General features: G+C 39.7%; 5 protein-coding genes and 1 non-coding gene across 9 annotated transcripts; 4 read left to right on the forward strand and 2 right to left on the reverse strand.

The window, feature by feature from the left end:
- Nucleotides 1-2,259: 2,259 nt before the first annotated feature.
- TRNAL-UAA (transfer RNA leucine (anticodon UAA)) lies at nucleotides 2,260-2,343 on the reverse strand. Its single transcript has one exon. It is a non-coding gene; the product is annotated as a tRNA-Leu (tRNA).
- Nucleotides 2,344-5,192: 2,849 nt separating this feature from the next.
- LOC141847906 (uncharacterized) lies at nucleotides 5,193-8,384 on the forward strand. The gene is made up of 7 exons (XM_074736014.1): nucleotides 5,193-5,443; nucleotides 5,523-5,729; nucleotides 5,821-5,934; nucleotides 6,107-6,141; nucleotides 6,232-6,355; nucleotides 6,454-7,884; nucleotides 7,968-8,384. The coding sequence occupies exons 1-7, from the start codon at nucleotides 5,357-5,359 to the stop codon at nucleotides 8,238-8,240; spliced, it is 2,271 nt and encodes a 756-aa protein (XP_074592115.1). The 5' UTR covers nucleotides 5,193-5,356; the 3' UTR covers nucleotides 8,241-8,384.
- Nucleotides 8,385-8,651: 267 nt separating this feature from the next.
- On the forward strand, nucleotides 8,652-12,688 carry LOC141847767 (voltage-dependent chloride channel 1, chloroplastic-like). 2 transcript variants are annotated; one of them, XM_074735850.1, is made up of 4 exons: nucleotides 8,652-9,392; nucleotides 10,577-10,744; nucleotides 10,911-11,117; nucleotides 12,068-12,688. In XM_074735850.1, exons 1-4 carry the CDS (start codon nucleotides 8,739-8,741, stop codon nucleotides 12,257-12,259), a joined length of 1,221 nt encoding a protein of 406 aa, XP_074591951.1. In that variant the 5' UTR covers nucleotides 8,652-8,738; the 3' UTR covers nucleotides 12,260-12,688. The 2 variants fall into 2 exon arrangements, with proteins under 2 accessions (XP_074591951.1, XP_074591952.1); XM_074735851.1 differs by having other exon boundaries at nucleotides 12,052-12,249.
- Nucleotides 12,689-13,377: 689 nt separating this feature from the next.
- Nucleotides 13,378-17,460, forward strand: LOC141847497 (AT-hook motif nuclear-localized protein 11-like). 3 transcript variants are annotated; one of them, XM_074735559.1, is made up of 6 exons: nucleotides 13,378-13,840; nucleotides 13,937-14,439; nucleotides 14,867-14,934; nucleotides 15,750-15,881; nucleotides 16,451-16,612; nucleotides 17,011-17,460. In XM_074735559.1, the coding sequence occupies exons 2-6, from the start codon at nucleotides 14,007-14,009 to the stop codon at nucleotides 17,218-17,220; spliced, it is 1,005 nt and encodes a 334-aa protein (XP_074591660.1). In that variant the 5' UTR covers nucleotides 13,378-13,840; nucleotides 13,937-14,006; the 3' UTR covers nucleotides 17,221-17,460. The 3 variants fall into 3 exon arrangements, with proteins under 3 accessions (XP_074591660.1, XP_074591661.1, XP_074591659.1); XM_074735560.1 differs by having other exon boundaries at nucleotides 13,952-14,439; XM_074735558.1 differs by having other exon boundaries at nucleotides 13,378-14,439.
- A 1,783-nt stretch (nucleotides 17,461-19,243) lies between these two features.
- Nucleotides 19,244-21,257, forward strand: LOC141847854 (uncharacterized). The gene is made up of 4 exons (XM_074735940.1): nucleotides 19,244-19,414; nucleotides 20,309-20,383; nucleotides 20,573-20,674; nucleotides 20,744-21,257. Exons 2-4 carry the CDS (start codon nucleotides 20,315-20,317, stop codon nucleotides 21,011-21,013), a joined length of 441 nt encoding a protein of 146 aa, XP_074592041.1. The 5' UTR covers nucleotides 19,244-19,414; nucleotides 20,309-20,314; the 3' UTR covers nucleotides 21,014-21,257.
- Nucleotides 21,258-24,858: 3,601 nt separating this feature from the next.
- LOC141847896 (subtilisin-like protease 4) lies at nucleotides 24,859-26,920 on the reverse strand. The gene is given in 4 exon segments (XM_074736001.1): nucleotides 24,859-24,954; nucleotides 24,957-25,883; nucleotides 25,885-26,228; nucleotides 26,231-26,920. Coding segments are annotated over 4 exon segments (1,995 nt in total). The 5' UTR covers nucleotides 26,859-26,920.
- Nucleotides 26,921-26,955: the final 35 nt, after the last annotated feature.

The following is a 26,955-nucleotide window of genomic DNA, read 5'->3' on the forward strand; positions in this document are numbered from 1 at the left end:
AGACTTTTTCCTCTTTGACACTAACAGAGAAGTCTGAAAATAGTAAAGGAAGACACATTTGAACTCCTTGGCTCTTCAAAAACTCATAGGACTTGGATTGAGTGCAATTAAAACTTTATAAGTCAGATCAGTAAGTTTTGATCGAAATCTATTAATAGACCTAGACTATTTGAATTTTTATAAATTTACGACCACTACATGAAAAGAGTAGAAGTTTAGAGACATTAGATTTGATGTCAAATCTGATTTTAATAGTTAAATTAAAAGTAAATAAATAAGAGTTGTATAAGTCCACAAGTGACAGAGGAAGAGAGAAAGATTTAAAAGTGAAAGAGATACTGAGGTTGAATGCGTCTAAATCACATAAATAATTTTTATATATAATGAGCAGAGAGTTTATTTCCATTAGTGAAGAGAGAGAGAAAGAGATATTGAAATTGAATATATTTAAATTATATAAATAATTTTTATATTTAATTTTTTAAATATGATTTTAAAAAAAGATATATGAAAAGTTAATGTGGACAATAAAGATAGAATGGAAAGATAAGTTAATATTAACAAGAGGGATAGAATGGAAAAATTATTGTAAATCAGTGTGCCTTTTGATATTTTCAAAATAATCCAATCTCTTTCCTTTCAAGGAAACAACACAGTCACTCTCTCGTCTCGAACTGATTCAGTTGGCTCAGTCTACCCAATCTAAATTTAAGAATATATAAAATAGTTTTTTTTTAATGTTGCAGGCAGTCCCTAGTAAATTAAAGCCATGCACAGCACATTCATTCAATGCACGAGGACAAAGGGCGGTCATTTACTCCCTCTGAACAAAAGCTTTTCTCACATTCAATGCGTCAGTCAACTCTATCGATCTGCATGCCCTTAAAATCTAGATTTAGTGTTCCAAAGAATAACGAGCAGAGAGTTGAAAGGCAGCAGCATCACTTCGTCCACTGTACTCGTACTCTGTTGTGGGTGATGTGCATTAATCTCCAGAGAGCGAAAGCTAACAAACTCATCATCACTTCACAAGTGCAATGGAGAAGATCTGATTGAGGTCCACTGTGAGTTGAAAATTTTTCAATCTAATTTAATTTAAAATAAATTATAAAATTTAAAATAGATTACGGTTTATATGGAATTCAAGAATCAAAAAATAAAAAAATATAAAAAAATATTAAAATAATTTTTATTTTTATTTTATTTTTTAAAAAAATTAAGTTTTTTTAATTTGCGAACCAATGCAAACTGATCATGGGTCTACCCACGCAGATCGCAGGCTTAAATGGATCGACTAGTTTGAATCCACTTTAAAATAGGTTGATAAAATTTCAATTCAACTTACTTAAATTGTTGACGGGCAAGTTATTTGAACGGACTCAATCTAAATTGACGACTCTGTGATAATGGTGGTCCTTCACTGTAGTTAAAGCCGTCAATTTAGATTAAGTTCGTCGGATTGACCTCTTAAACAATTTAAGTAGATTGAGTTGAAATTTTATCAATCTATTTTTAAGGTGGATTTAGGTGGATCAATCTGCCTAGGCTTATAATCTGCGTGGGTCGACCTCGTGGCCTGCTTGGATTGACTCGTAGATTTAGAAAACTTATTTTTTACAAAATAAAAAAATTAAAATAGAAAAATTAAATAAACTAATAAGCTTGATTCGTCTAACTATAATTCAAATTTAAAATTTTCAATTTAAATTCGTTTAAATTATAATTTAAACTTAAAATTTTAAATATTTTTTATATTTTGATAGACCTATGGGTTGGTCCGTTTAATCCGTAACTCATCTTAGATTGGGTTGGATTGGAGTTTTCCAATCCATCAAATTGATGGGCTGCTCCATCCCGATATGTTTCTAATGGATTAGTCTGTTTTATTATGAATTAATCCATTTGATAGTTAACTAAAATTATTGAAATAGATAAAAATTGAATCTCGGCGAAATTGAAGTAATATCTTCCTCCATCGTAACTAACTATTTACTTCCTTACAGATGATCATGAGATCGATCGTATGGGACCGCACGATCGTGTGAGACCGCTGGAGTGACGAAAGTATGCCTAAGATAAAATTAGTTAGTTTTAGTTAATGGACTTGTTTAGTGTAATAACTTAACTAGATAATTATTTTTTAGTAAGATCGAATAATTTTAAGGTTTAGGTTATTTTATAAAGAAAACCTTATGATCACAGAATTATAAACAGAAATTTCTAAATAAAATATTACAGGCATTGTTAAAAATAAAGAATTGCTGGCTATGGGGTTCGAACCCATGCGCACTTAGAATGCAGAAGATCTTAAGTCTTCCCCCTTAACCACTCGGGCAAACCAGCAAGTTTGAATTAGTGGTTAAGATCTCAAATATTGGCCAATATGAAGGAGAATAATTGAGAATATTAATTTTTGCCCTTCTACGTTAAACAAATTTAATTAAATTAAATTTCTAAACAATAGATGGTTTAATGACTTAATTCACTCAAATTGACCAGTGGATACCAAGTTAGCCTATTTTGATGAGTCATTATCTTCGACTCAATGTTAATTAATGTGCTTTAATGACTATATATTATGACATATGCGAACTAGAGAAGAGAAAGGGGTAGATAGTTCGTTCCTTTTTCTCGATTTTGTGTGTTTGTCTATAATTGATTGGTACACATCAGAAATAAATAAATAATACATAAAAGATACACTAGCACAACACAAACCGTTTTACTTGGTTCACCATCTTTAAAGGTGATTACGTCGAAGATCTAGTCTTAACAAATTATTCCACTATCCTTCTATTTCTCTTTATCGGATACCTTTCAAAGACAGAAAAACTTCTTACAACTTATTTTAATCAAAATACAAGAAAATATAAAGATAAAATTAAAATTAAAATATAATTTAAATTAACAAGTTTATACGAATTGAACTTAGTGTTGCTTGCGGTTGATCGCTTGATTTTACCTATTGTTGGTACAGAAATGCACGAACACTTCACTATAAAACCTAAAAAAAAAAGGTTACTTTAAAATATCTCAAAATATTCTTTTATAGATCTGCTATTTGGACTGATTTTCACATATCAGACGATTGATATTACCCATCAATCGATTAATCAATTGTAGATTCGAACTTTGCTTTTACTTGTTAGCTCAACGACTCCATCCACCTCAACATCAATCGACTATATCCAAAATCATCATTCGACTGTGTCCTAATCAGTCGAATCCCACAGTCGAGTTCTAAACTCTCTGTTCGCTCGAACAATTGACATTAGGTGGTTGATACACTCCATCAGTCGATTAACTATGATCAGTCAAGTTTTTCAATCGATTTCTAAAGTTTCTGTTCATTATTATAGTGCTATCAGCCGACTTAGCAAACTCATCAATTGATTATTAGTATAGTAAATTATTGTAGATCATTGTCCATAGTTACTATATAAATTAATGTCCACAGTAACAAACTCTAAAAATACCTCAAATTTCAATTTCAGAGTTTTGAGTCTATCAATCGATCAATACACCCTATCAACAGACTAATACTTATGTTTTAACTCTACCAAGGTTGAATTTTCATGCTTGGTATATGATTGATCTCAACCTATTAATTAGGACTTCCCATTTGATTTGTCGGGACTTAACTATTGCTAAATGTTCAATTTTTCTTAATTTAATTGGACTTCTCGTCTCATGTCTAACATTTAATTAATCATGATTTGTTAGAATTTCTCTTATTATCATGTATTCGATCCTCTATGGAGGCTTTTGCGACATTGTTATGATTTGAGAAAGAGTTAATGAGTGCTTGATTTTTTAGGTGTAGCAATCTTAATTATAAACAAACCATTCTTGTTGGTCCTAAGCATTTATGAAACTCACATGGATTGAACAAGATCAAGATGGGATATAATTTAATTTACATCCAATTTTTTCACGTATAAAAAATGATAATTCCACATAATTAAGCTAATTAATTAATTAACATTGAGATTTATGCTTTAAAGGGAATCATGCACTACTTTGTCACGTTTCTTTAATTTTTTTTACTTTACTTTAATTTCCTTTTTGATTACTTTTGCCTTTTACCTTGCCTCTTCTTGTACTCTACTAGCTTTAATCTTTTATGATGAGATCGACGAGTCCATATTTATTAAATCTAATTACGTTTTATAATCTTAATGACGACAATCTTTTAAATTGTTCATTCTATTTAAAAATAATTTCAGGTACATGAGTTGTCATTTAAGAATTAATTAAATACACGAGAAAAGAAAGCACTTTGCTTGTTACTGTGCATCCTCTAACAACAACTTGACTTGCAAGATCAATTGCCAATCTACAGTGCTGAAACTTTTTTCAACTTCAATGATTGCAATGAAAATTAATAATTAAAATATATCGTATGGTTAAGGAGGATCTATCGAAGTTGTTGGCTGGAATAATATTATTATTCCTAGAAAGAAAAATTAGAAACAAAGACAAATTATTTAGTACAGGCCTAAGTTATAATTAGTTAGTTAGAATATATATTCAAAGGGGGTTTGGAAAACAATATTGTTAGAAAAATAATAATTTAAACTTGTCACCCTCGTATCGATGGATATGGGGAGCACGGTGAGACTTGATCATGGTTTAAACTTGACGATTATTCGATCGCCTTCATTCGAGTACATGGTTAAGACACCCTAAGACTTAAGCATCCATGCAATTGGAGGCAAAAGGTGTCGTTTGAAAGGAACACAGAGCGTGGGAGCTTTACATGAAGGCCGACACAAGCTATCTCTCTTTCTAAAGGGAGCTAGGACCAACATCACATGGATACAGAGACAAAAACACATGGACTCTGAAGCATATATATATATAATAAAAATATTTTATACATAATAATATTTTTGACAAAAAAGATGCCCATTTAAATCAGCTGGAAGAAATATAAGTTTCAACCACATTGTCAATTTCAGTCGGCTGATGGAGATATATATCCATGATTTTCTTTTTCTATATATATATATATATATATATATATTTATGAAAGAAAAAAGAAATCCTGAAGCGATCGACCACCAGCATGACGTTTTCTACGCCCCACACTCTCCCATCAACTTCTCTACCTAATTACAATACAAATAGCTCTCTATCTTCTCTTCGAATTTTTCCACCTTCCATCCAATCTCTCGCCTCCTCTGACTGAATTATACAAATATCAACTAACTCTTCCAGATCTGCCTCTTGTTTTTCCTTTTTTTTTTTCCATTTTTTACTCCAAAACATTTCACTTTCCTGGTCGCCATTGCTTGCTTGCTCACTTCACTGATCTCCACCAATGAAGAACTGAAGAAACCATACCAAATCAAGCATGTTCAAGGCTGCAGCAGCTCGATGGAGAAGCAACGACAAGAACAGGGTCAAGGTCGTCTTCAAATTCCAACTGCAAGCGACCCAAGTAAGCGGTCGATCGATCACTTTATCGATCAAGTTCCTCCTGAAATTCTGACACTGACATTGTTGAATCGTGCCGTTAGATTCTAGTTTCCGGCACTTCAGCAGCGCTGTCGGTGAGTTTGGTGCCTCTCGACGTCGGGAAGCCGACGTCGGCCGTGAGATCGGAGAAGGTCTCCGGCGGGGCCTGCAGGTGGTCGAGCCCAGTTTATGAAACAGTGAAGTTGGAGCGGGATCCCAAGAGTGGGAAGATCCATGACAAGTTCTATAAGTTTCTGGTTTCTGAATCTGTATGAGAGATTGTTTTGATAAATTTTTGGATCTTTTGGCTCCTGAATTATATTTTCTGCTAATAAATCATTCTTTTTTGTGTTTTTTCAGGGACCAACCAGATCTGGACAGCTTGGAGAAGCCATTGTTAACCTTGCAGATTATGTTGAGTTCTTTAAGCCTTCCTCTCTTTCCCTGCCTCTCAAGGCTGGAGCTCTTTTGCACGTAAGCATTTATTGAGCTTCATGAGCAATTTGCTTCTCAGGTCGTCATAATTATCGTCGAGTCGCATTCATTCCAACTATTTTCGGATGACTACATCGGCATTTACGGTTTTAGTTTATCTCTTAGTCGTGTTCTTCATTCTTTTCATGGATTTGGTTTGCTTGAATGGCAGGTTACCTTACAGAGAATGCAGGGCGAGGGAGAAAGGTGAAAACAGCCGGAAGAAATTATTTGCATACAATTTTTGCACCTTTTGACAGGCTTTCTTCTTCTTCTTCTTCTTCTTTTGATGATTAGGGAAGCTGAAGAAAATGGAGATGCAACATCAGGGAAACAAGGAAGAACCATGAAGAGCCAATTGATCGAGGAAGAAGTCCGAGCTTCTAGTCGCAAGAACGATACCGAGCCTATGAAAGAAAAGGTGAACCTGTTGCTAGATCTTATCTTTTTGCTAAAATCTTTCATGTAACTGATTGTGTTTATCTGAACTTGACTTTTGTTCTTCACTTCAATTTTCAGTTTCAAACTTATGATGAGTCTCTCACTCTTGATGCTGCATCAGTGGCTAGTTCCGAGAGCAGCTCAGACCTCATTCATGGAAGCATCCATAGAGACTCCACAGTGCTCAAGATCAGCTCGGGAGATTCATCCGGGTCGGCGAACAGCTCGAGCGAGTCAGGATTCGACACCGTCGATAAACTCCGCAGAGAAGTCTTTCTCTTGACAAGGAAGGTGGAAGTGTCTGAGCTAGAGATTCAGACTATGAGAAAGCAAATTGCCAAGGAAAACAGAAGGGCGCAAGAGCTTTCGCAGGAGATCAGCAGCCTCAAAGAGGAGCGAGACGCGCTCATGTCGTCGCGAAAGGTAACGAGTGAGCCAGACCTTGATGTAGAAGATCCCCTGTCCATGGTTGAAGAAATCAAGCAGGAGTTGGAGCACGAGAAGAATCTGAACTCGAGTCTTCGCTTGCAACTGCAGAAGACGCGCGAAGCTAACTCCGAGCTGCTACTCGCAGTTAGAGATCTCGACGAGCTGGTGGAGCAGAAGGACAGGGAAACACACAGCGCTAGATGCTGCAGAACTCCGGACGATGCAGATTGCCCGCAACCGCATCAAACTACTGACTTGAGCCTTGCATGCTCATTGGAGAAGAAGATCATCATCGACCTCAACGACGAGATTGAGTTGTACAAGAGAGACCGCGAAGATTTGGAAATGCAGATGGAACAGCTCGCTTTGGACTATGAAATTTTGAAGCAAGAAAACCATGACATGGCTTCTCAGCTCGAGCAAACGCGGCTGCGGGAGCAACTAAGAATGCAGTATGAATGCTCAGCGCATTCAGCAATCATCAACGACCTCGAGTCCCATGTCGAATGCTTAGAGAGGGAGATTCGGCAGCAAGCTGAATCATTCGAGTCAGACGTAGAAGCCATGGTAAACGCGAAGACTGAAGAAGAGAAGAAGGCCCTGCGAGCGGAGGGAGCCCTGCGCAAAGCGAACTGGAACGGCGTTCGAATCGCCGAACGCCTTCGCGAGGAACTCACCAGGCTGTCTTCACACGCTTCATCTGTGTTCTTCGAGAACGAAAAAATAGTCAGGAAAACACTGAAAGAAGTGAGTGATTTGCGGTCACAAAGAAGGCATTTGGCGAAGATGTTGGAGAAAAACAAGGAAGATTTGGTATCCCTACAGAGACAGTACCAGAGGAATCTCAGACAGCTATTAGATCTTTTACGTTTCAAATCAAAAGAAGCAGAAAGACTGCAGTTGCAAATCAGAAATAAGAACGAAGAGTTTGAAAGTTGTAAGAACTGTCTTGAATCAAGTTTGGAGGAGATTGAAGGGCTCAAGACAATGCTTCAAAACCAGAATTCGAACCAGGAGTTAGAAAACCTTGGCTTGAAGCATAAATCACTGTCAAAACTCAATCAGAACATTTTTACTGATGTAAGTAATCTTAAACGTAGGTTTCGTTTTATCTGAACACAATTACTTGAAGAACTGCATGCTTACATAATACTACAATGCAGGGAAAAGAGCAGAGCTGTGAAGTCAGAAGTGATGCTAATTTGATAAAAGATTTAGATGACAACATTGTTAACTGCGCATGTAATCAGTTTAATGTAGCTGGAGAATTGAGCAAGATGGCTGCCCTAAAAGAGAAAAACAGATCAATGGAAGATGATCTAAAGGAAATGCAAGAAAGATATTCTGAAATAAGCTTGAAGTTTGCTGAGGTGGAAGGAGAAAGGCAACAGCTTGTGATGACAATTCGAACTCTTAAGAATGCCTTGAAGAATTAGATTATGCTCAAATGAGTGTTAATAGTGTTCATTGAAGAAGTCTTTGTTTTTTTTTGAGAGTCCAAATTGATTCTTTTGTTGGAAAGAGTTTAGATTGCCATTTGGTTTGCTTAAATTGCATGAAGTTGTAATTGTAGGAAATTAATGATGTGATATAAAGATGTGATTGACCTTTGTTTAAGTGGGTTTTAAAACTTGTGATTAGTGAAGGTTTCTATCATTAATTACTTGTAAATAAACTTTGATTAAGGGCACATAAAAGGTTACAGAAACTTACCTCAATGCCTTTGTTTCCTCTCTTACTTGATCGGTTATCGCATATAAACGTGTAAGCGCCTGCTCCACAACAGCCATTTTTTTATTATCCTCCTCGGCTCCACCAACCTCCTCTCGCGCATTCTGTCGAACACCTCCACTGCTTCCCCCGGTCCCCCCTTCCAAAACGCCAGGACGACGCCGCCGCCGGCGACGGCGATCTCATCCATACGGATTCAATAAATGGCCAAGATTCCACTTCCTCCCCATTCCTTCCCCTTCCGCTCTGGTAATCCCAACCACCTCCTCTTTGCCCCGAGAATCCCGCCCCGCGCTCCTCACATCCTCTGCTCCAGTTCCGATCCGCCCACCGATGCCGATGCCCCCTCCCTCGTTCGCTTTCTCCGCTCGTTCCCCGACTGGAGCGACGCCGTGAAGGAGTTGGGCATGCGGAAGCGCCGCCATCTGTACACCCCCGACGACTGGCGCGCCCACCGAAGCTCCAGACGCCACCTTCGCCACCTCCTCTCCAGCCTCTCCTCCCGCGTCATCCTCTCCCTCATCCCGCCTGTCTCCGTGCTCACCGCCGTCGCCGCCGCCGTCACCCTCTACAATTCCGCCGTCGCCAACGCCTGGCTACCTCCTGGGTTCTTTCCCCAGCTCCGGTCGTCCGCGTTGCCGTATCAGCTCACGGCACCGGCCCTGGCGCTCTTGCTCGTCTTCAGGACCGAGGCATCCTACTCGCGGTACGAGGAGGGGAGAATGGCGTGGATGAGGATCATGGCCGGCGCCAGCGAGCTAGCAGGGATGGTGATGTCGACTAAGGGGGCAGAGGAGGATTCCAGAGTGAAGCAGTCCTTGTTGAATTACATCATGGCGTTTCCCGTGGCTCTCAAGGTCTGATACTCTATCCATTCTTGTTTCTCTTTCAAAAATGGTATCTTTAATGTGTTTTAATACTTAACTACCAACCTTTTCCACTAGATTGACATACTATGTTTGCACCCGTATCGCTCAAATCAGAACTAAAGTTATGGACATGGAAAATTTAATATTTTTTTGTCCATTCTCCAAAGAATGATTACTAACACTCACTGATTGCAGTTTTCTGGGTGATACGAATTTATTGTTTCATTTGCTTGCCTGAAGATCCTGCTTTGTCTTCATCTGAACAATAAGGGTGTTCTGGTGTTTTTGCTCTTGATGAGAGTGCCCTTAGTTACTCCTTTTTTTTTTTTTTTTTTGGAAAACACTTCTTAGTTACACTATGCTTTGGATATGTAGGATTGAAGTTATTGTATCAAACACCTATACAGACTTCATGAATCATGAGTTTCTTGTTGATGCATTCTAAGGATAGCATGCACGAGAACTTGACCAAAGAGGGCCAATGCCCAGTGGTGAAACTGAGATTTTCTCTTGGATAGGGCCCTAAATAAATATGACTAAGTTTATCTTTGCAGTCAATAGGTTCTTCACATCCTCCAATTTGTTCAGCCTATATAGAATATTCATATCTAGTTCCTCTTAATGCATTCGGCTCATCACTCTTTTGAATTGTCTAACTAATTTGATCCTTTATATATTGCTGGGCCTGCTTGACATGTTTGACTTGTTCTATTTGTTTGATGCATTCTACCCATCTGATTCCCCAACATATTTTATTTACTCCATTGGGTTTTCTGAACCACTACCAATCCTAAATCACTTACACTAGAGTACTATGTGTCCCTTGCCTTTTATTACCTATTATTGATCGGCATAGTTCTATTTGTTGTGGTTGACATTTTATAATTGTTGAACCTTGCTAAGTTCCTAATTCATATGGTACAACAGCTTCATCTTTGTGGCAATGCTTCCTTTATGGTCTTGGGCCATGCTATTATTCATTCACCACGTCAATTGGCTTAACAGTTATTTGTGTTCATCAGCTAATATGTATGTGAATTTATATTTTACATACTTCAGTTTCTAATATTTCATATTTATTGGATTCAAAACTGTCTCTACCCCTGTCCAAATAAATAGATTCACTCAGCTTAAGTTGACATAATCATACTAAATTTAACTTAACACTGCAGTGTCATGTCATTAGTGGCTCAGATATCAAAACGGACCTGAATAACTTGCTCGAAGTTGAAGATCTAGCAGTAATTTTGAGGTCAAAACATCATCCGCACTGCGTCATAGAGTTTATTTCACAGAGCATTCAGGTCTTACATATTGAAGAACAAAAACGCAACCTCTTGGTATGTTCTTGTTCAAGATGTGTTTATTATCCTCACCCCCCTTTTATCTCTGTTAACAACTTCATGTACAGTAGTGAGTTCACATGGTGCAGGGACAATATAGTCACCAGTTCCCATACTATAGTCAATAAATTCATAATCGTCTCTTATTAATGTAGGAGTGTAGGAGTCGAAACTTTGCTGTTTCCATGAAGGGGTTGGTGTTTGCGAACAGCTCATGGGTATTCCTATTCCTTTATCTTACACGCGGTTAACATCAAGATTTCTGGTCCTGTGGCACCTTACACTTCCTGTGATACTTTGGGATGATTGCAAATGGATGGTTATTCCTGCCACCTTCATAAGCGCAGCATCTTTGTTCTGCATTGAAGAAGTAAGCAACACATCCTCATGAATTATAGTTTCAATGATTTATGAAAGTGATGATTAGAATTTTCATGGTTAGTAAATTTGAAATCGTTGTGCCTGACCTGTTCTCAAGTTAAGATTGCATCTCAGTACCAATTAGAAATGTGGATTCTCTTAGGCCACAACAAAAGAAAAGTAGAAACTCTTACCATCAAATTTAAAATACCATTCTGATGCTGATCAGATTTCATTGACTGGCTGAAAGTGTTCTATTTCAGTCTCTATCAGTGTACTGTGTGTCAATGAGTTGGTGTTGATCGGTACAAATAAATGAGGGGATGAAGAAGACAAGGAAGTAGATGAAAGGAGAGGCAGAAGAGAAACTATGATCCTGATCATCCATTGTTCCTTCAGAACTTTTCTTCCTTGTGCTATGTCACAGAGGAGGCGTCCTTTCTTCCTTCAAACATGTACACTGAAGCTCTGTCACCCTGTGACGTGCTTCCAGATGCATTTTGAGTTGGAGCCATTGTCTTGCTGATGTTCCATATCTTGGGACTATGGTGGAATCATGTGTTGCTTGTTTCAGGCAAGATGAAACAATAATTTAGTCCATACATCCAATCAGCCAGGGGAAAGTACACGATATGAGATTATTAAGAAGCATCTGATTTCCAAATAGGCACTATTAACATGTGAAGTAAGATAATATATGGCTTAGCTAAAATGCCGAAGGATACAATACTGCAAGGAATGACTAAAAAGCTTCTACTAGTAGCATGTCTCTACTATTATCCACAAGATGATGCTATAAAACCAATAGAGGTAGTCCTTGAAGCTTATTTTTGTCGAATTCTTATATATTCCAAACCAGTTAGATAGCATTAGCAAAGAGTAACTTTTTCCCCTTGTGCCATTTTTTCAAAGTTCCTTCTGTGGCTCATATTCATGCTTACCAGGTAGAAACTCTTTCAGGTCGGTGTGCTTATCGAAGAACCATTCCCAATGCTCGCACTGGATGAGTTATGCAAACAGCTCCAGAACCGCATCAGAGAAGCGATAGCCACAGAGCATTCTGTACACGAACGACTGCTCTCGAAAACAAAGGGTCATCCAGACGGGCATTCTGTGAACGGATGGCCGAACTCCAAAAACGAAGAGGGATGAGAGCAGGAACACGGCGGGGTCGTCTGTAACTATTCACCACAATCATGGATGCAAAAGTAATGGCACCTACCAATCAAGGACACATTGAAAGCTTTTTCAGGGCTCGCTTTATAACAACGCCAGTGGTCGTTATCTTTTTCAAGTGTTTGCGCATTGGAAATGGATGAGAAAGCTGGTTTGCTGCAATTACCAATGGATGAAGCTAATGGAGAACACATGTATAGAAGCAAATGATGAAATGCCAAATTTCAAACTCCTAAAAATCTGTAGGACAAGAGTGTAGATAAATTTTCTATATGACAGTTCGATTGCTAGAATAGAATATGGACAAGAGTGTCCATTCTAGCCTAATTATGAATCACAGGTCTGTAAATACTCTCTATATCGAGCAAATTTTCTGAACATTTTGGTTTGTTTAGCTTGTTCAATCCGTTCCTCATTGATAAACACTGGTGCTACAGCACAAAATTAGGCATATTTCTTGATTTGTTTATGGGATAAATTTGAAAACTCTTTCCTCAAATTTTTAAAGAGGCAAGTAAGAAAAAACAAAGGCTTTTGCAGAAAAGTGGACAAACACATGCGAAATGCCACCAAAGGTCTTTCCTTCTAAAATTTTACCTGAGTGAACAAGGAAAGGAAACAGCCTTGAATTATTGCTTCTCTTTTCTCTCTTCTCCTGTTTTTCCTTTCATTCACGTGAACATTCCCCATTGTATTTGTACGGGCACTTATAAATTCACCATTTTTATTTTTAAAAAAATGTTATTCTAACCCAAAACTACTTATAAAACAAATGATTTTTGACTCATTTAAAATCGTTTTGTATAATCTCAAGTATTATGAAATATCGATTAGGTTGTTGACAAGAAGTCAAGATGACGTGGCAGATGTCCTCGTAGTCGTAGCCAGCTCCATTATTGAGTTCCCGTGCGGCGGAAGTCCGCTGTGTCAGTCCAGACAGCGAAGACGGTGACGACCAATGATTCATTTTTATGGATAAATATCGCATATATATTATTTTTTTCCTTCTATATTTTGACATTTTATTTTATTTATTTATTTTTCATGGGGGAAAAAAGTTCTGTAATTATCTTATCATCACTCGCTGTGTCCACCATGGTGTCTCCCTCACCCTCTTCTCTTGGTAGAAGTAGAAGAAATTGAAGCAAATTTGCGAGCAAGAATGATAAAAATGGCGACTTTCTTCTTCTTCTTCTTCTTCTTCTTCTCCTTTCCAGTCCCGCCTCTTGTTTCGACGGAGTTCTCGTCTGATCTGTGGTTTTGATCGCCTCATTTATGACTGAATCGAGCTCTGCCATCTGTGGCTACTGTGCCCACTGCTCCGCACAGAGAGAGAAGTTGGGAGGAGAGAGTGAGCGAAGGAGAAGACACGGAGGTAAAGCCTTTCGAGTACTGCTGGGGTCTTAATTGCGCCCTATCCTTCTTCCTCTGGAGCTTGCATCGATCCCTTGCGGCTTCTAGGTGGCCTGGTTCTCGCCATTCGCCCCCGCAAAAAAGCAAAATTTGGATGCTTTTCCCCCTCCTGCTATTAAAGAGGGCTGACAAAGTTTGAGAAAGGTGAGGCCTTTTCTTGCTTTTAGTGATCCGGACGAGGGTGAAATGGCATTGAGCTAGGGTTCCACTTCAGGGCTCGCCTTTGTTGATATTTGCTAGGTTGATTGGAACCAGGAGATTTCGCCATCCGTGGTGTTATCAAAAAGCTGCGTTTTTTTTGGGTTCATCTATGGATGGACGAGACGCCATGGCGATGCCCGGCGTGGTGCCGTATTACCTAGCTCATAGAGGAATTCCTGGTTCGCTCGCAGCCTCTCAGCCTGGATTGCACTTGGCGGCACATAGTCTGAGCATCCATTCCTCCGGCGTCGGCTCGGGGGCGTTTCAGGTGGAGTCTCCGTCTGCGGCCTCGGCCCACGGCGGCGGCGGTCTGGGCGAAGGTGGAAGCCAAGTGGAACCGGTGAAGAGGAAGAGAGGACGGCCAAGAAAGTATGGGCCAGATGGGACTGTAGCTTTGGCGCTCTCGCATAGTTCATCGTCTGCTCCCTCTGGCCCCGTCGGAATCGGGCCTGGGTCAGCTCCGGGGTCTGGCACTCCGGCCCAGAAGCGAGGGAGAGGGCGGCCGCGTGGCTCGGGGAGGAAGCAGCAGTTGGCATCGTTTGGTGGGTTGAAAATCTAAACTTGCCTTTCCTAAATGCTAGAAAACTAGCTTTAAGTTTCTTTCTTTATGATCTATGAACTTTTCTCTTGATGTTTATGAGAAATATGAAGAGTAGCTATTTGATTTACTTAAAGTGCTAAAGGCTGATTATTTTAATTGTTTCACTAAACTCAAAAGGCTGATTATTTTAGTTGTTTCACTAAACTACTGTTGAGAATTTAAAATATTCAAGTTGAGATTATAAACCTCTGTTTTGTTATGTTTAGAACACAAGTGCATTTGTTTAGCTGCTGAACCGTAACGATTATATCCTAATGGACCAAAAGATGCACACAACAATTTTATTTGTTCCCCCTCACTATGTTCTTCACTTGTGCATTGTGTATTGTTTCACAACCTGAGAAATTTATCTCCTTGGTGTGCGACAGGGGAATGGGTTGCTGGTTCAGCTGGGATGGGGTTTACTCCGCATGTCATAACTATCGCAATTGGAGAGGTATGGAATTTGAAATGTGGTTTCTTCTCAGGGTTATCCATAGTATATGTTGTTATCGGTGCATTTTTAATGCTAGAAATGACATATTACCATGTTTTGTCTTAACGACATACTACTTTAACCATGTAGGAGTACTGTAACAATGCATTATTTTGTCACTTTCGGCTTCTAAGTTGAAATGCTACAAAAGTCACGGTGAATGATCTCTTTTTCACTGAAACAATGCATTACTATGCTACATGTCAAAACAATCACAGTCGGAGAGGTATGAAATTTGGAATTGGGTTTCTTCTGAGGAATCACCAATGGCATATGCTGCTGTTTGTGCATCTTTGATGCTATAAATTGACACACTACCTATTTTTTTCTCAATGGCAAATTACATTGACCTTGTTGGAGTACTGTAACAATGCATTATTGTGCCACCTTTTTGTTTGTTGTAAATTGACATGCTATGAAGGTAACTGGGAATGTTCTCTTTTTTCACTGAAGCAATTAAGCTGAATCACATCCTTTTAAGGGCTAGCCTTACATATTAATTATGTATTTACAGGTTATACAATTACTGAATTACAGAATGTGAAACTTATTCTGAGACATTTAAATGCGTTCAAGTGAAATGCTTTCTCTATTAAACGTATCACTCCTAGACTAGGTGTCTCACTGTTTTGTAAATTAGAAGCTCATATGTTATGGCACTACAAAAATGGCTTGGTTGGGGCAAAAGTCTTCTCCACACCAACTAACTGAATATTATAGGTCGACATTTTTAAAGGGCTGCAATATTTAATGGTAATGTCTGATGTACTATGCAGGACATTGCGACAAAGATAATGTCTTTTTCACAGCAGGGACCAAGGGCTGTCTGTATCCTTTCAGCAAATGGTGCTGTCTCGACTGTGACCCTTCGACAATCTGGAACTTCTGCTGGCACAGTCACTTACGAGGTTACAAAAAAATTATTTTAAGAGTTTCTTAGCTGTTTTCCATATTGCAGTGTTTATTTTTAGCTTTTAAAACTTCTTACTTTGGAGATATCAGCTGAGGTAGATCAGATATGTGGTCTTAGAAAGTAGGCTTTTTGTAGTTGGTAGCATACCGTAAACATAGTGAGTTCATCCATGAGTTACTGTATTTGTTGAAGTGTAACGCAAAAGAAAGGGCATTCAGAACCTGTGAGCATTCAAGCACTAACAAGTTTCAGAATGGCTTTTTTGAAGCTTCTTGACAACTTGTTATTAAACTTATTATAGAATTAAGATTGAACTTGATGATTTCACATTTCAATCTCATCTTTGCTAAACTCTATTCTAAGTCGACAATCTTCATTGATTGTCACCTGGAGCTTGAAGATTTTCTTGATATCTGATGATTCTGCATATCATTATATGACTAGTCTTAAGAAGACATTTGATCACCTTAAAACAGGAGATTTTGTACTGTCAGTAACCTCAGTCTTTACTAAGACATTTTTGTTGCCAAAGCAAAACTAATTTGGTGGTTTGAACCTGATCAGGGCCGTTTTGAAATACTTTGTTTATCTGGTTCATACATGATGACTGACAATGGTGGATCACGGAGCAGAACCGGAGGACTTAGCATCTCTCTTTCAAATACCGATGGTCGGGTAATCGGTGGTGGTGTAGCAGGAGTACTTATAGCTGCCACTCCCGTACAGGTTTTCATTCTCGACTACTAGTTTTCACAATAACAAACTGAATTCATCTCATGATGGTTTGTTTAACTCAGTCTGTCTTCATCGGTTGTTCTATTACATAACTACATATGCTTCTTGTGTATCGAGAAATTAAATTGCTAGTAGTAAGTTTTCATGCTCATGTCAGTGCGGTTCTATGCTCCGGATGTTCGTTCCCTTGTGCTATTCTTGCCACACTGTAATTTTCAAATGCCGTCCGATGGTTAACACCTTTTTTAATATGCTTTGCGATGTTTTATTAATGTTAAAATGCCCCAATGTTTTATTCATCTTTCAAAATCGACGATAATAGAAATCTCTTGCAGGCATTTTGGAAACTACTAGTTGGCACATGATCTATAACTTTTTGCCTTTTACAGGTAATCGTAGGAAGTTTCATTTACGCAGGACCAAAGGCAAAAAACAAGGCAAAAGCTAGCAGTGAAACAAATCCTGAAGTGGAGCAAACTACATTTGTTAGTCTTCCTAATCCAAACCTTTCGACTTCACCGATCATCGGGGGGTGGCCTGGGCCGAGGCAGTTGGATATGAGGAATGCTCACATCGATATCGACTTGACTCGGGGGTAGATTATTGGAATCATTGTGGCAATATGTTGTTCATAGCTGTTGTGGAACAATGACTTGTTCATTAGACAAAAACATGGAAAGAGATTCGTAGGGGTTGCTAACATCATCATGTCTTCAGTTCCATGGATTGCAAATGTGATGCTTATTAGAAAAGTTTGTTTTGCCTTTTGAGTTGTATTTAAGAACTTGTTATATATTTCGATGTAATGAGTTGCAATGCTCGTTTAGAGATTATATTTATGTTGATCGAAGGCCTTGCATTGGTAAGATTGATTGTCTCAAAATACTTTCTGTTTAATGGTCAGAGGAAGATTTTAGGAGGTGGTAATATGGGATTGATCCCATTATGCGTTTAACGTCTATGTATCTGAATGAACATCTTTTTATATCCGTGTGATCAACTTTAGGGGGGCCGTTGAAGTAGGGATCTAGTTTGTCTAAGATCGGTAGGCCAATCAAGGCTGATCAGTAGACCAATGTTGGTCTATAAAAGAAGGCCTTCAGAACAATGGTCGACAGCAATTCTTCTACTACTCTCTCTATGCTCGAAAGAAAAGATAACAAAACTCTGCTCGTGTGATCAAGGAACTGTCAGGAGGAGTGTGAGGTGCTTAGAGCTTTCAGACCGATCAACACAAGATTTTGTTTACATTTATTTTACAAGTTGTGATATATTTTATATTCTTTGTGCTTGTACTTAAATTGTAAGAGATTTCTCCATCTTCAAAAAAGTTTTGGATATGAAATATGCTAGTAGATGGACACTTCCCATACATAGACATTGGAGTACCAATCCTAAGGGGTTGAGAATCAAATAAATCTCAGTGTCGTGTTTATTTGTTATTTATTAAATTCCATTGTAAGTACTTATATGATAGAAACGAACATGAAAAGCATGATCAATATTCACTCTTATCTAACGATTCCATCGGTCCTTAAAAGACCTAGGCATTGTAACAATTTTAACAAAATTTAATACTTGAGTTTGTTCAAGCTTGCCTGTTAAACCAATTGAAGAATTAGAAGGATATTGAAGAGGTAACAAATGTAGAAGGATATTTTTTTAGAAGGATATTGAAGAGGTAACAAATGTAGAAATAGAAATTTGGTAGAAAGTATCATATTGGACTTTAAAAAAAATAATTCAGATATTCCGCTTTTATGATTCAATTAATTTTAAAAATGACTAATTTAATTTTATAAAAAAAATTTATTAGTCACTAAGATAAATTAATTAAAGTAAATCAAGAAATATAGATGGATTCGGATGAAAGGTCTAACATTATAAATTTTTTAAATTCTTTAAGTATAATATATTTGGAGTGAAATTTAAACTTTTTTTTTATTAAACAATTCATCTCATCTTTTACCATTATATATAATGTAGCTCCTGATGTCATAATGGGCATCTCATCTGAGAGTATTTTTTTGATGTTGAATTAAAAAGTCCCTTGATGATTAAGAGCTCTATGTTTAATTTTTACCTATTAAAATGTTTTTTTTATCTGCTTTAATTATTATTTAAGTACCTCCTTTATTAAGGGAGAGAATATTTTAATAATAGATTGAAATGTTAGGAGATATTTATCATTCATAAATCGTTGAGAAGATATTAAATATTAGGGATATCACAAATTACCTTTATTATAATATTCTTCTTCTTCATCATCATCTTATTAATAATAAAAATAAAAATAAAAATGTACTTATTTTATTATGATTAAAAGAACATTCCTTTAAAAAAAACAAATAAAAGTACATCTCATCTCAACAACTTTGACTAAATTTATTATAATGTAAAACAAAACTGCTTAATAACTTACTTAAAATTGTTCTATATTAAAATATTTATTAATTTAACTAACGTCATTATAATTATAACAATTTTGATCCAAACTATTAAAAATATTAAAATAAAAATTATTTTTGAAAGACAAAATAGGATTATCTTTTTATTTTTTTTATGAAATTATTATTATTATAGACCCCGGCAATATCTAGTGGTTCCCACAGGCCGCGTGTGTGCCCGAAGCCCATTCACGTGGAAGCCGAGAAAGGGTACCGAACCCTCGTCGAGGCTTCACTCCCAAATCCCCCATTCCTTCCCAACTCTGGCAGGATTTCTTCTCCTTGACGACCGATCACCGCCGACGCGCTTCAACTCTCGATTCTTTACTCGGCGATTTCTCCTCCGGTAGATCTCCTCCTCGCGTGCATGCCCCAAATCACCGGCTTCACTTCCCCCGAAATTACATATCTTCCGCATGCTTTCTGTGGTCTTGTTTGATCCCGGCGAGGTTTTAAACTAGAAAAATGCTTCCTTGACCCGCTCGCAGATTACTTGCGCTGTTTTTGGCTTGAAACCCTAGGTCGAGAACGTAGAAAGAGTTTCTTCTCGAACAGAATCGGGTCTTTTCCCTCTATTTGTTATGAGATGCCAATGGATTCGAACGCTTTTAAAGTGCACTATGGCTTCCTGTCGTGTTTTTTTTTCCCTTCCTTTCTCAACTGTGATACTGTAGATTTTCGGGTTTAGTTTTGTTTTGTAAGGAAATCAATGCCCGTGGTAATTGATGTGCGGTGGAAGCTGTGATTTGTAATCTTCACATTTCTGCAGATTTTCCAGCTAGCGCTATGTTGAACTAGGAACGATTAGGTGCTTATTTATCTTTTGGGATCAGAAGTATTAGTGTAGCATAAGTATGGATATATTCTGGCGTCATATTGATCTTGTGAGACATTTTCAATGGTTATCTTGATTTCTATTTCCATTTTTTTTCCTTTTTCATGTTCTCTAGGCTTTATTTTATCAGCTTAAATTTCAGTTGTCTCTAGTTCCTCATCCAATTGTGAGATTTATTTTTCCCTCAAAGAAAGGGACTATAATGTTATGCTTATTTGCGTCTAATCAGAACTAAAATATCTAACTATCATCTATCTGTATCAAGATTAGCTCAAAACTTTGAATTGAAAATGTTCTAGGTGAAAGTGAAACAGTTTAGATGATAATAACTTTTCTTTGGTTGAGCTGTACTCTTTTCTTATCCACCTACTTCTTCTATAACCCTTATCTGTTTATCTTTAAAAGGTCATCATGGAGGATGCGAATGCAAGCTTGCTGCCAGAGGAAACTACTCAACCGAGTGAAGTTTCAGCATCTGAGGTGCAGTCTGCAAGTGTCTTTAATAATATGTTTTACAGCCTGAACAAGATCATTCGTGCCACTGACATAATCAATTGCAGACTTAGAAGCAGTAGAAATTCTTAATATCAAAGCTGAATCTTTAATGCAGTGTTTATGTGCTCTTTCTATGGTAAACTTTTATGCACATTCTTATCCTGATATTTGCAGTTTCACAACCTTACCCTAAGGTTGGAGGCCCTTGAATACTCAGTACGCTATCTAGAGGATAATATGAGGAACCGGCTTTCCGCTATGGAGGAGAGAGTGGAGGTGTGGATAGTTTTATGTGCTGAGTCTGAACCAATCCTGATCGTCTTAATATGTTTGTTTGTTTGGTAGGAACTGATGAGAAGGATGGACAGGTATAATGCCCTACACAGGAACTGGTCACAACATGTATCATGGGATGTGCCTACTGTGTCTCTTAATCAACCAGCAACCCTGACTTCACCACTTGCAGCACCAAGGCAGAGGAAAAAGAAAGGAACCTTGATTGCGAGGAGAGTGATTCGCCGGTACCAGAGGCTTGTTAAGTCCAGTTGGGATAGTAAGACTTGCGTAAGGCGTCTCATCAAGAAGATACATAAAAGACGATGCCAAAGAAGTTGAAGGATGCCCCAAATCAGTCATCATCATCATATTTGTTCCAATTATTTGTGGTTGGCTACGGGAATACTGCCTGTGACCTCTATGTAAGACTATACCGCTTTAGATATCCAAAATATACATATCGGCCATGCTAGGTGAGTTTCCCTTCTATAGGATGCAGTTTGATTCAACCTCTAATTTTGATGTACTGTCTTGAATATAGACAAATCAGTGAGTAATTGACATCAGCTTAGGGTTTATTATTGATCCAACTCGTTCAAAATTTATGATTATTGTATCTTTACTTGCACATGCCTACATCTATGAAGACTCTAGTCTTGATCCTTGTTGAAGATGATGAACAGCAATAGCATGTATATTAGCCATAATGGTCTACTCGGACCACTTGGTCGACCAGCTTGATTCATCTAGGATGCCATCCAAGTTGACTTGTTTGACTCTCCTTACTCATTTGGTTTGGTTGCCCCTTTTGGCACCTTTGAACCCATTGTTTTATCTTTGTCCGATCAACATGGTCTATTTGATTGATTGGTCCAAGGTGTTTAACTTGGTTTTAGGCTTTGAAATAGGCCCACTCATGCTATAGAATGAATCACATGAACTCATCATTCCATTTTAAGGATCATTTTGTCCAAACATTGCATTAGATTGTGCAAACAATGACATTCTATTCAACAATCATAGTCCAAATGGTTATGGATCCATCACAGAGAATGACAAAGAAGACATTGTTATGGTTCCAAACCTTGGATCTTATTGTCAGGTCTAGTATGCAAGAGGAGAGGATCCAAGCGAAGGCTGCTCGTTGATACAACGATATTGAGCAAAAGATAAAACTATTTAATAAACCGGAGTAACTCTAGATCCATATCCACAGTCAGATAGATAGGAAATAGTTAATTATAGAACAGATGTGGACTATAATTTACATTTTTTACAAAAAGATAAAAAAAAAAGAGATAAACTCATGCAGCATTGATAATTAAGAAGAATATATGAGTCCTTCCTTGGCTTTAGGGAATAAAGGAGAGATTGTATTAAAGTAAAATATGAAAAAAGCAAATATTCGATCAATATGATTCATACACATAAGCAAATGAAATACATTTCCAATGTGCTCAATAATTAAGCTTCTCTTCTGTTGTCTTCTCAACATAAGGCCTGCCGGGAGATATTCAGACTCCACTAGTTCAGATCGACAATTATATCTCCATCTTGAGATTATTGTTAGGCAAGAGATTCCCTGCAAGAATTGTAGACGTAAGTTAGCAAACTTGAGTTAAGATTCCCTATAAGAATTGCAGCGACGTGAGAGGAGCGAATAGGATTTAGGGTTTTGGGTAGAGAGGTCAGGTTTTTCTTCGTCGGTGTGCTTCGCCTCAGCAGATTTGTCAAGTTCCAGTTTTTCCCCTTCTCCATGGACCTTCTCCTTCCCCTCCGACGGCTCTGACTCGTCTCTAAATAACTTGTTCTTGAGGATGACCTCCTCGACGGCGGCTCTGAGCTCCACCAGCGCCTTCCTCTCGGATTCCTTGAGATCCGACAAGAAGTTGCTCTCCTCCATGAAGGACGAGACCTTCTCCACAACCGGACCACCCTTCTCGTTCTTCACCTCCGCTGCAGTCGCATCCTTCTCTGCTTCCTTTTCAACCACGGCGGAAGCTCAAATTGAGCATCCGCCGCGCGATTTTGGGAGAGGCGGGATTTTATTTCGGGATTTCGTTTCGACCACGGTGGAGGATGAACAGTGAAACTCCTCGCCACGTCGGCTATCGCGCACGGAGTCGCGTAAACTCATCGCGCAGGATATCAATCCTGTATAATGTATATATACCATGACGTTTGATGTTGGTTACTGGGCCTTGGAGCCCCTGGGCTGCTAGGCAGGGCTGTGTCAATGCAGACACTGCAGAATTTGCAGGGGGTTGTGTCAATGACCAATTATATCGCTTATCTCTAGCGTTTCTCATCGTCAGTCCTACTACAATGAGATGAGAGAAGGTAAGCCACGGTACTGCACAGCCTCCCCTATCAATTCAGTAAAAAATAAAATTTGTCATCCAGTAGTCTGGTACGATCAGTCCTACGATAATCTATAAAGAGGTAAATAAATTGAGAAGTTGCAGTTGGCCACAATGAAAGAGGACATTATCTCAACTTTGCCGATATTCGATCCTTGTCCACTTCAATAAGTTTATTCTATCGTAACTCACTCAACTACGCTCTGGGAGCCACTCTATCGTAACTCACTCAACTACGCTCTGGGAGCCACAGTCTCCCTTATCAAAGTCACACTTGATGTGGATTGTGGTCCTTTAGGGGATTTGACTTGTCATGTAAGGATAGATATGAAACCACACTAAGGGGCTGATATGGCATGTGATAAAATCAAGTCAATTGTTAAGTTGTGTTGTAAGTCAAAGTCAAGACAAGTTCGAATCAAATCAAGTCAAGTTCGAGTCCAATTAAACCAACTTCATATCAGATCAAGCTAAGCTTGAGTCTAATCAAATTTGTTTCAAGTCAAATTGGCCCCTGATAGAAGTCTTTCGGAGTCACATTCAAATATGAGTTGTCAAAATTAAAATTCTGATTCAACTTAGCAATTGTCAAAGTATTTGTCACAGATGGACATGGTTGTTAAAGCGTCCACTACCATGAGAGGTGTCCTACGGCAAAGAAAGGAAGAAGTGTACTCTTCTTTGGGAACCATGGTGTCCCTCTACTTTCTCAACTCTATTTATTTTTTTTATTTACTCCATCTTCAAAATTTGATTTGAATGTCAGAATGGTCGAGTCGAGTCTTGACTCGACTGTCCTCCTAACACCATTCTTGAGTCTTTTGCAGATCCTTGTTTGAAAATCTTCGTATTTGATAGTTAGAAGCCTGACTTCTCTGAAGTCCGACCCTTCCGAAACCCAACTCTTCCGAAGTCCGACTCCTCTAAAGCCCGACTCATCTGAAACTCAACTCCTTTGAAAATCGACCTGACTAGCACCCAACTGGCTACTACTGTGTCATAATTAAGGATGGATATTGTGTCAACTTGACCAATGAAAATGCGATGATGTTTCACGAAACATACATGTGGAAATAATAGTTAGATATCTTAGAAAACATTTCTGCACCTTAAAATATTCTCAGTGAATTCCAAATATGCCAAGGTTGTTGACAGCATCATTATTGAAATGTTCTGTGCATGAGAGAAGCTTATAGTTGCACCTGTTGATCAATTGAGAGCTAGGTAGGGGCAAATAAGTTTCCACATGTGGAGGGGCTTCCACTACTAAGTACAATTATCCGATTAAATCAAGCCACCATCGAGCAGTCAGGTTGCAGTCCAAGGTTTTAATCTCAAATGGAGTATGATATTTTACAGTGACGGATTGATCATGGAAGTTATCTGTCGATAATCTTAACGTGAGCACATTTTAAATTTATTCTGATAGAGGATGAAAATTTTTTATTAAGTTGAATCGATAATTAATTGGCTCAAAAAATTAAAAATTTAGATTACCATGATTCTTCACAATAGAGTTCACATAGTTGGACTTCTACTTCTAAAGGAGGTAAGACAAGACTGGTACTCCTCGTATTACACTACTGCAAAGTCTTTTGGGAAAAAAAATAAAGAAGTATCATTTTTTTCTAAATCATTAGTCATTAAATAGATAATTTTTTATCAAAAATGTGTTCTATCTTACTGTTTAATATTGTTCAATCGTATATAATTATTTAACCGTCCTCTAATAATGCTCAATGTTGTTATCTCCCATCTAATTTTTTTGAATTGGTTGGACCTTATTTTTGAATTAGTCGGACAATATCATAACTATTACAAACATCACTCCAGAATTATGGAGATTGGACTCCTCACCACACGCCTCGCCGAGGAAACCCACCTCAACTGCCCTTCGACAGCCGGTGTCGACGCGCCTTGGTGACTCTTCGTTGGAAACTGATCCTGAAGCTCTTCTTCTCCTTGACCTTCTCGAAGGTTAAGCTTCTCGGAACTACACGCGCCGAAACCACGTCGGGCACGTCCAACTTTGCGTAGTAAGTCGCTGCTGCCTCGCCGACGTTGGTCACCGTCCTCGTGAAGGTCACCGTCCTTGCCTCGTTAGCTGGCAATCGGACGGTGATGGAAGGATAGTTGAGCTCTCCTTCTGGGATGCTCTTGATCGACGAGCAGTTGATTTTGCGGTGGACGATGGCCCGGACGTCGGAGTCACTGTAGCCAAGGCCGCAGAGGTAAGAATAATAATCCGTCGGAGAGATGTCGTAGACGAGCCCTGGGTCGAGGACCTTTAGAGGCATGACGTGGCCGGCTCCGACCGCGAAGAGGTCGGCTGGAAGGTTCCTCTCGTCAGAGATGGGGTTGTTGGTGTTATCTTTCACGTAGGCGGTCGTCATTATGGCGGATTTGATAGCGGCGGGCGACCAGTCGGGATGGACTTTCTTGATAAGGGCGGCGATGCCTGAGAGATGGGGGCAGGACATGGAGGTGCCGGAGATGACGTTGAATTTTTGCGTGTTCCAAGCGGCGAGGACGCTGACACCCGGGCCGGTGATGTCGGGCTTGAGGATCCCCGGCGTGATCTGGCTGGGCCCGCGGGAAGAGAAGGAAGTTATCGCCGGAGAGCGGGGCACATGGGTAACGGAGCCGTTGAAGATAATGGTTGCCATCGGGTTAGAGGAGGAGTTGATGTAAGCCTTGATCTTAAGTCCATAGGCGTAGGGAATGTGCGACGCCGGCAGCGCGTGAACGTCGGCGATAGTGCTGTAGCCGTCTTGCGGTCTATTGACGAGCACCATGCCGGCGCCGCCGGCTTGCTTGACGATTTCCCCCTTCTCGATCCGCCCGTTGAATGCCGCGGTCGCAGAGCACAATCTTTCCCTTCACGTCGATACCGTCAAGGGAACCATTGAGACAAAAAGTGGCACCGCCGCCGGGGAACACGAGAGGATACTTCTTCGATGAGAATCCCTGCGGCTGGTAGATGCTCTCGCCGCGGAACTCGCTGCCGTCGCCGAGCTTTACGGTGGCCGAGAACTCACGGTCCATAGTGCTGGCCGCCACCGTGAGCAACCACGGCGCGTCATTGGATACGGTGAAGTTAGACGGCCCCGAGTTGCCCGCCGAGCAGCTGACGAAGACTCCCCTGCGCATGGCGTTAAAACCGCCGATCGCAACTGGGTCGAGGTAGAACGGACAGGGTAACCACCGAGCGAGATCGAGAGCACATCGACACCGTCCTCCACCGCGGCGTCCATGCCGGCGAGTATGTCGTACGCCTGACACTCGTCATTCGAACAAACCTTATAAATGGCGAGATGAGCACGGGGGGCCACCCCGGCGGCCAATCCCCAGGCCAGCCCGTACACGTTAGCGCGCTTCACGAACGCGCCGGCGGCGGTGCTCGACGTGTGAGTACCGTGACCTTCGTTATCGATAGGTGAATCTGTCGATCCGTTCCGGGACCGGTTATAGTTGATGAAGGACCGGGCGCCGATGATCTTATTGTTGCAGAATTGCTCGGCCGACGACGATGCATTCCCGAAGTCGCAGCGGCCCTTCCACTTGGATGGAGGAGGCGGCATGCCGCGGTCACTATACGAAGGGTGGCCGGGGGTGAATCCGGTGTCGAGGACGCCTATGATGACGCCTTCCCCCATGTTGGTTGCGTTCCACACGCTGTGGGTGCGGTGGCGCAGGCCCAAAAACAGGGGCGTGTGGGTGGTCAACGGACGGTAAACCAAGCTCGGAACGGCGCGCACGAACCAGTAGACCTTCGACATCGCCGCCACCTCCCTCTCCGTCAGCATCGCCGAGAAGCCGGTCATAACATTCCGGTAGGAGTGTATAACCCGCGATGCCGCAACATCTTCTTGGATCTCTAATGTTCCGGCCAGAAGGAAGGAGTAGTAGTGTCCAAAATCA

The sequence above is a fragment of the Curcuma longa genome, chromosome 16, assembly GCF_044706935.1.
Source record: "Curcuma longa cultivar G26 ecotype Majalengka, Jawa Barat chromosome 16, ITB_CL_G26_1.1, whole genome shotgun sequence".
NCBI classification, from domain to species: domain Eukaryota; kingdom Viridiplantae; phylum Streptophyta; class Magnoliopsida; order Zingiberales; family Zingiberaceae; genus Curcuma; species Curcuma longa.